Raw genomic sequence first — 8,687 nt, forward strand, 5'->3', positions numbered from 1 at the left:
AAAATATATATATATTTAAAAAAAACAAACAGTGACCAATAAGATGGACCAAAGTGTATTAAAGAAACAATATTTATTTCACACACTCACACCGGGCACATACGCAATATGTCCTTGGTACTCAACAACACAGCAGCACGCTCTTCACCCACCACACAGGTTGTGGCTTGTGGGTTGGTGGGTTGTGTTGGTGGGCGGTGCCGTCTCTGCGCGTCGCGCTGTGTTGTGTGTGGCGTGTGTGTTGGTGTGTGGCTGTGGTGTGTCGGTGGTGTGTGTGTGTGTGTAGGGTCAGAGCGCTGTGGCCTTCATCATGGTCAGCCTGCACTTCCACAGGTTGGTGGAGAAGAGTCTGCTGGGGTCTCCCGTCTGGTGAGTTCAGCTGTCATTAACTCTTAACTGCTGCTTAAACCCACGTGTCCTGGAAAAAACACTGACAGTTACATACCTTATACCACCTATGTGTATGGTTTGAGACTTGACCCTTAATTCAAAACGGGTTAAGTAGATGTGGAACGAACAATCTTTTTAGCGTCAAGTCTATTTTTTCCTCAGAAGACTGTTGTTCTGATTAATAAATACACTTTTGTATTTTGAATTTGTACATGCAACAAACACTTTCTACTGCTTCTTTTAGTAGGCTAATAGGTAAGAAGATTAATTTTTGTTCACGTACCTATAGTGAACCCTGAGACATTTTATCGTTAATCCTGCATCAGTAAAAATGGAGGATTAAGCTGTGATTAAATGTGTAAATACTAGGCCTACCAGTAAATGATATGACAGTTCATGAGCAAGTATTTGTCTCTATTGTCAAGAAAACTCCTGGAAAGGTCCTGGAAGACCTCCAGATATATTCAGAACAGAATCAAAACAGAACCAGAGTTAAAGTGCGGAATTTGTCCAGGAAGTCCAGTCATTGGGTGAGAGCGCCCTCTGCTGGTCACAACACAACACTGCAGCTTCATTAACCCAGCTGAAAACATGAATGAGGTATAACAAATGTTAAATCTTACAATACGATAACAGGAATAATCAGTATGTCGATTAAAAGGGGTAGAAGGTGTGATTACTGATGAGGATTAGTTCTTAGTTGCAATAAGGTTTAATTAATATTTCATCATTTAAAATAAACTTTTGAGCACCTAAAATCTGTTATTATCTGTTTAAAGGAGGTTTTATCCGTTCAGTTACACGTTCATAAGCTTTGATTCAATCAAATATTTCGTTATAATCGATAATCTGATTCTGTTTCTGCGTGGTTTGTCCCTTCCTGCAGCCCGTACTCGGAGCCTGTGGACCTTCCACGTGTGGATAACTCGGACCCTGAGTTTGGTCTGCACGGCTACACTCTGCACTTTGTCCTGCACAACACTGGCACGGAGATCATGTCAGGACACTTCCGCCAGCTCTCCTGTTGCAGAGGTAATCTGATTACATAATGAAATCTGAGGGTCAGTTAGAGAATAGTTTTCTAAACATGGAAACAACTGGAACTTGTTTAAAATTAGATTGGAAAGAATCTATATTGTCCTGGATTGCCACAATAGTTCGAACCTGTAGATGCACCAATGGACTGCAATCTTTGACATTTCCCCTATAGACAGACACACACACACACACACACACAACAAAGAGTTAGCCTTTCTTAGCCACTAGCTTAGCTAAAACACAGGTAGCACACAGAAACTTTTACAAGTGGCCGTAAATGTGCTTCTACTGACTGGAAAAGCTCCAGCAGACTCTCTGTGTTTCCAGCTCGGACACTGAGAGTCTGACCGCAGCTACTCATTGGCTCTGACTACCATCTCGCTGTTCCTGCTACTCTGCTGTGGTCAGTCTGTCAGTCACTGCAGTCGGTGTTTGGGCTACGCCCCCTAAAGCCACTGTCCTTTGCAGGTCGCTGGTGCTTCTTTAAATTTTGCTGTGACGGGAGGAGCTAGCAGAAGTGAAGCGTGTTCCACATTAAACTTTTCTTTTGCCATTTTCAATTTTTATCCAAATTAAACAAAATTCTGATTTGAATCACAAAATTCTTCAGTTGATAAATAACATCCAGATGAAAAAATAATAATAAGCTTTCCTGGTTACGGTGTAAATACCTGAAGTTTGTTGTGTTGCTGCGATCAGTTCAGATCCAACGTGGACTGCTGGAGCTGAAGGTCATCAACAGGACCAACTTGTCCCAGCACAGATCGCTGTCTGGAAACGTCAAGATGCCCTGGAAGAGCGAGGCCCTGGAGGGCTCAGTGGAGGTACCTCTGTCCAAAACAACAGACATTACAGTTGCCCGCAGTATTTCAAAACATCCAGTGTAGAGCCACTATGATGAGCTTGAGTCAGAGTTGCTAAATTTTGGGAAATACACTTCACAAGTTAGAAGATTAATCATGTCTGTGTGGTAAATGAAGCTACAACCACCAGCTAGTTAGTTTAGCATAAAAACTGGAAACATGGGGGCTGTTATACAGAAACCTGAAAGTCAGAAATGGGATGACATTTGGGATCTTTGGTATTACAAAAACACGTTTCCTAACTGCATTCATGAACAAGTCCTATCTTCGGATTAGAATTTAGTGTTTATAGAACAATCCTGAGTGAAGAAGTTAGGCATAGACAAATTCCTAACTTCGAAATAAGTGCCGAAACTGGGTACACCAGAACCACAGTTGTTCGTAGGTGTCGGAAAACATTGATTCACGTAAGTATTGGGATTCTTCCTTTGTTTTTTAAATTCCTAAAATCTATTCTATATAAATAGCTAGTGCTAGTCTGTTAGTTTGATGTTAAGGCTAATGGGAATAAGCATTGCAGTTGCGACAATAACTAATGATTCATTTTATTTAACATAGAACTACATGTGTGTTCGTACTTAAAGGCAAATATTTCCTATGTTCTGTGGAAACCAACAGCTTCTAACATTGCTATGTCAAAACCGCAATAGCAAGCTACCTTGCCAGGGACAGGTGAAGCGAAACAGTCATTGTCAAGGAAGGCAGTGTTGTGTACATTTTAAACACGGGCATGACAGGATGAGTTTACAGTTGCAATTAGGATTTCTTAAGATACGAGGTCTGAGAAAGGATCGGACACAGCCATAAGTTTAGGACTTCTGTAATAGGAAGATGGGGTTTTTCCCTAGGACAAGCAGTTAGGGTTATTTTTGTAATGAGGTTCCAGAGATTCCAGAGTTCCAGTTTTTATAATAAGTGTATTTCCTAAAGTATTCTTTTCCATTTCTTTTGAGCTCGGACATGCCTCCTTCGCAAGTTCAAAAAATGCATTCACAGTTAGCTAACACTAAAAAAACATTAAAACTGATTCAACTCCAATTCAAATAATCAATTCAAAATTCAAAATAACCAAAGAATATGAGCACTTCAACCAGTCACATGTGCGCACACTGTGATCTTAGACATGTGTTTAGAGTGACAACTCAGCAAAGTAAGTTTCGCTTTGACTCAGCTGTTGGGGTGGGAATGGGGTCACATCCCGTTTTTTCCAGCTCTGATGGTTTTTTCTTACATCACATAGAGCTGCTGTATCATAACGCTGACTCTGCTGGACGAGTTCCAGAAACCCTTCTGGTGTCTCAGCTCACCCATTCGCGTCAGAAACACGAAGAGGAAGCTGTCCTTCGACTACGGCGGCGAGCACTTTCTGATGGAGTACCTGAGTGCAGAGGGTCAGGTGAAGATGAAACTGGTCTGGCTAAAGGAGCAGAAACAATTCTTCCTCATCAGCCTCGCTGTCTACATCCCTGTTTTCAAAGTCAACAAGCACTTCAGCAGAGAGTACTGAGGCTGAACTGGATCGCTCACAGTTCTGGTTTATGATTTCTCCAGTTTTGAAGCAGTGACTTTTGAGTTTTTCCAGTGTTTAAATCAGTTGTTTACAAAATGTCCGACTTTGGAGATTTTGTAAATTTACTTCAAGCTTATGCTGTTGAATCTTCATGTGTTAGTCTGAGGAGTTTGGACTGTTTTCAGTAAAAAAACAAAACATAAATTTTAGAAGAAAAGCTTCTGAAAATTCTTTTTTAGTATTTATTTTGTTCATAATACAGAAAGTGTGCCACAGGTGTTTTTGTTTCTATTACATTTATAGAATAAAAGTAAGAAAAAATCTGTAATATGCAAATATATTAGTGACAGGAGACTAGATCCTGAAAAAGCACTTGATTTCAGTATTTACTAAGTATATATTAATTTCAGTAAGTCCATTTCAAACACAAACACATGGGAGAATTCCATGTGACAAATAAAATGTTTTTTCGTAAAAGTTGAACATTGCTTTTATTTGAAGTGCTCACCCGCTTGGTTGGTTGAACGTAACAGTTTAAAGATTGCATTACATTTTAATGTAACCAGAATTTCAGTTCATTACCATTCATGTAATGTCAGAGGCTATCTACATTATTGGGAATTAATGGACAATGTTGAGTCCATTAATTCCTGATAATGGACACCTCAAAGGGCAGTATTCCACTCATACCATAGTCATTTACAAAAGAAAAAAAGATGAGACCATTAATTTATATTTTCATGCGTGTTACAATCAGAAAGTTTTTCACAAGCCATGACTGCCTGGTAACGTCTGAGGGTTGGACAATCATTACCATCCCATAAGGTTCTTAAACATTGTTCACGACTTCAGTAAATAGGACGAATGTAATTTATTTTAAATGACACAACTCATCTGGGAAGACAAATTATGAATCTAACCAGTGTGATTGACAGGAAAGATAATCAGTGGAGTTTGATTTATACCACCGTGTGTGAGGGAGTGATGAATGGGAAGAGTTTCTTAGTGAAGGAGTAAAGAAGATCTGCAGCACCTGCATCATAAAATGAGGCCAGACTCTCCTCACAATCTAGGAACTCCCAATTTCTGGAAAGTGAAGGATAATTTAAGTTCCTCCAGTCAGGTAGCCATCCTCAAGACTCTGTGTGTTTGGTCCCTTTCTGTTGATCAAGTCTTTGTCCACTCCAACAGACACAACGGAAAAATCTCTCAGGGTTGTCCAGCAGTTTCTTCTTCACATCACAAACTTGTTTCCCATCACCAGACAGGATGAGATTGGGATGTGCTGCATCAGGATCCAGAGTCACCTCCACTGTAAACTGCTGGAGGCTGTTCAGCTTGACCTTCTTGCTTTCATACTCCTGTAGCCTGAGATCTGAAACAAGGCAGAGATGGACGCTATTATTATTGTTGTTGTTATTATTATTATTATGACAATCCACATCACAATGATTTTTGGGGAAAAAATTGGGATGATTATACTTGTAGTTCGTTGACATGGCTCAAAGTAATATCACACACCAAACAACCTTTTTTCTTGAAGATGTTTCAGACATTTTCTTGATTTTTGGTTTTTTAATTCTTCTGCACTACAAAGATGGTTGTTTCCTGTTTGCGATCCAGTCCAGGGATGAACTAAACACTTGATTTTACCTTCCCCCAACTTACCTTTTGGGTCCAGGCAGGAGTTGTGCAGACTCGGAACCAGATCATTCCTGCTGATCTTCTCTAAGACCTTCATGGTTTCCTTTATAGCTCCAGTGTCGCCATATTTCTGTGCCATCAGATCCACTGTGTCCTGCCTGTCCGCGTTCTCCAGCTGAGCCACTGAGATGCCTGAGTCGCCTTCCGAGACGTCCTCCTGCTTTAGGAACCACTTGAATTTCTTGAACTCGTCGTCTTTTAATTGCTGCAACGCTTTCCAGATCATCACTGAAAGTTTCGCCATTGTCTTATTTTTAAGGATATTTGAGTTATCTGTTAGGTTGATTCAACCTGTCAACATATAAAGTTGATATGGCGAAGATGTTAGTCAACAGTGAGCAACACATGGACTTTACAGCCATCTGATGAAGGTAAGTCTAGTATGCACTCTTTAAGCTCTGTTTTACTCTTGTCCTACTCCGGACAATCTTCTATCTATCTTGCTCTTTAAGGTAGTTGCTTTCTGCTATTTTATATTGGGAGGCGTACTGAGGTCCTTTTCACTGAAAACAATTTTTTCTACTGTGGCAAACTAGGACTTAAAGAATAATTCATGAGTGCCACTCTTGTAGACAGGCACGTCAAATGCAAAACAATATATTCTGTGACTTAATCAGACAGTTTGCAAAAGGTAAAGCATTTCCATTGTTTTTTTTTTCTAATGTGAAAACTGCATCTCATCTCAACTGCATCTCTTTCTTATGACTTGATTATCTTTAGTAGAGGAAACAAATATTTACCATGTTATCTTTTAAGTTTTCCCTTTGAATTTAATTTCTGGATATAATTTTTTTTATACCGATGTAAACAACGAATAATAGGAGTTGTAGTAGTAGCAGTAACGGTAATGCTGGTTCTAGGACAGACATGTGGTACTGTCTGCAAATTCAGAGAAGAAACATTGTACATTTCAAAGACCCCAGTATTTGAAGGATTTTATTTCTGTTTCTCTATATACTTAAGCACAGAAACATTTGTGTTTTAAATCTCTTAACACAACTCACCAAGCTGAATTTAGCACTCAGTTTTTCAAATGTAGAAAGACAAGCCAGTTAAATTATTCTAACACTAAAGTTTGGGATCTTCAGTGATGTCTTTCCTTTACTTGCTCTTCTTGTGAAATCCTCCCCTCCCTTATTCTCTTGTCAAGGAGCTCAGGTTCCTCATTGAGGTGGACTGTACGTGATCACAGACCCAAAGCATCAGACCTGCTCATAAAACAAGGTATACAAGTGTAAAATGACTTAAGAATTCCTACCTTTGTTGTAAGATGTACTTCCTTCTGATAAAGTCAGATATACTTTCTTCAACGTTATTAGTATAGATCAAATGCAAAAGGTCAGAGTCAACTTAATGTCTGTGTCCACATCTCATCCTCGAATGGTCATAAAGTCAAAGTGTCAGCTGCAATGCACTGTGAAAACCACACAGCAGATCCTAATTATTTGCAGAGAAAGGTCTGACTTCCCTCTTGCGGAATTAAACATGAGGATTGTCATGTGATTTATTTATTTTTTGACCACATAGTAAAGGGTTGGTTCAGATTTTTTGAAGCCCTATTCATCCATCTATCCAGCCATCATTTTTATTGCTTATTGTACTGTATTTAAACCAAAGAACATCAGGTTAACTGAACTGCCTCTGCAGTAGGTTTGCGTTTAACCTGTTACGTCACCTAAAAGTACATTACTGTACTGCAGAAAGGACAGTTCTTATGAAATCGCCAAATATACATATTTTCCCCTGTACACAATAAATCGATTGAATTTAATTTTCTTATTGATAACGATTAAACTTTTTGAATTAAGTTTTAACAATCACAGACCTTTTTTTAGGCGCTTATGTATACATTACAACCAAGTACTCCCAAGTTAAAAATTTCATGAAGTCTGTGGAGGCCCATTCAGTCCCTTTGTATTTATAACTGGGACCTTTACTGTATACAGGACAAACTCAGTTCATATTTCATAATGCTCACTATTGCACACGGACTAATTAAATAACGTCTCTATAATGACATGTACAGTTTGAGTTATACTCTTTAATGAATTATTAATGCCTAATACAGACACGTTACCTCTGAAAATCCGACATTAAAGTTAATTAGTTTTCATATGATTATAAATTTATTGTTTGTGTGTAATAAAAAGGTTATAATAGAATACATGCCTAAGATATACCCAAGTAACAAGTCACTTTATGTGAGAATGAGAAAAGTACAAAATATTACATGCTTAAACTGTGTTAATCAGATGACTTCAGTTTGTTTTCAGTAAAAAAACAACAAAAAACGCGTTTCATTTTGAAAGAAAAGCTTGAAATTCTTTATTTGTAGTTCAGAATGTGATAAACAGGCAACATGTCATGTGATTAAGTTTTTGCTGCTTACAAAGCTCAGTAAATAATCAATAATACTAAAAAAATTACTGTTACGTTACAAGTATAGTACATGGATTAGATCTGATAACATTAGATTATAATAGAAAGATTGACATAAGAGAAAGGTCACACTTGTAAAATGTAAATCCTGTTGTTCCTCAACACAATTAAATGTTTACATACAATACTAAACAAATCAACAACCCATAAGTAATTCATAAAAAAATAAAAGTAGTAATGGAATAGAGCCAAAATAAAAACATAAGAAAATACACCAGAACATTGCATACGCCAATAGGCTCAATATTTAATTTTGACCTTTCTCAGTGTTTGCAGACCGTCCTTAATTTATATCTTCCTCACTCTTGTGTTGCACCTGATGAAGTAAATTCCATTATAGTCCCCATTTCATTTGATAGAAATGAAAATCAGCAGAATATAAACACAAGTGGTTAAAAACTTCACCGAGTACTTTAACTTGAGACACTATAGACATTTAATATTCTCATTGGTACATTACTTTAGGCTTGGTGCCATAAATATAATTTGCTGCTACACTCTGGCTAACTTTAACCTTTACTTACTACAGCCTAATCAACAAAAATAACTAGAAAAACCTGCAGTTATGTTTAATTGTTGTGATTGATAGGACAAATAATCAAGGGGGCAGAGTTTCTACCACCATCATTAGTACAGGGACTAAAGTATGGGTAGAGTTTCTCAGTGAAGCAGCAGCCAGTAAAGGAGTACAGCTGATCTGCAGTATCTACATCATAAAAGGAGACCAGACCCTCCTCATAATC

At 38.1% G+C, this 8,687-nt stretch overlaps 1 protein-coding gene across 1 annotated transcript in view; it reads left to right on the top strand.

Moving 5' to 3' along the window:
* Positions 1-4,284, top strand: part of LOC118336662 (F-box only protein 15-like) — a 7,707-nt gene extending 3,423 nt beyond the window's left edge. The window contains exons 8-11 of the mRNA XM_035673331.1: positions 287-369; positions 1,277-1,422; positions 2,128-2,252; positions 3,532-4,284. Coding sequence (XP_035529224.1) covers positions 287-369; positions 1,277-1,422; positions 2,128-2,252; positions 3,532-3,798 — 621 coding nt within the window. The 3' untranslated portion in view covers positions 3,799-4,284. The remainder of the gene's footprint in view (positions 1-286; positions 370-1,276; positions 1,423-2,127; positions 2,253-3,531) is intronic.
* Positions 4,285-8,687: the final 4,403 nt, after the last annotated feature.

This window comes from Morone saxatilis, unplaced genomic scaffold (genome assembly GCF_004916995.1).
Source record: "Morone saxatilis isolate NCDOM2014 unplaced genomic scaffold, NCSU_SB_2.0 Contig10, whole genome shotgun sequence".
NCBI lineage: Eukaryota > Metazoa > Chordata > Actinopteri > Moronidae > Morone > Morone saxatilis.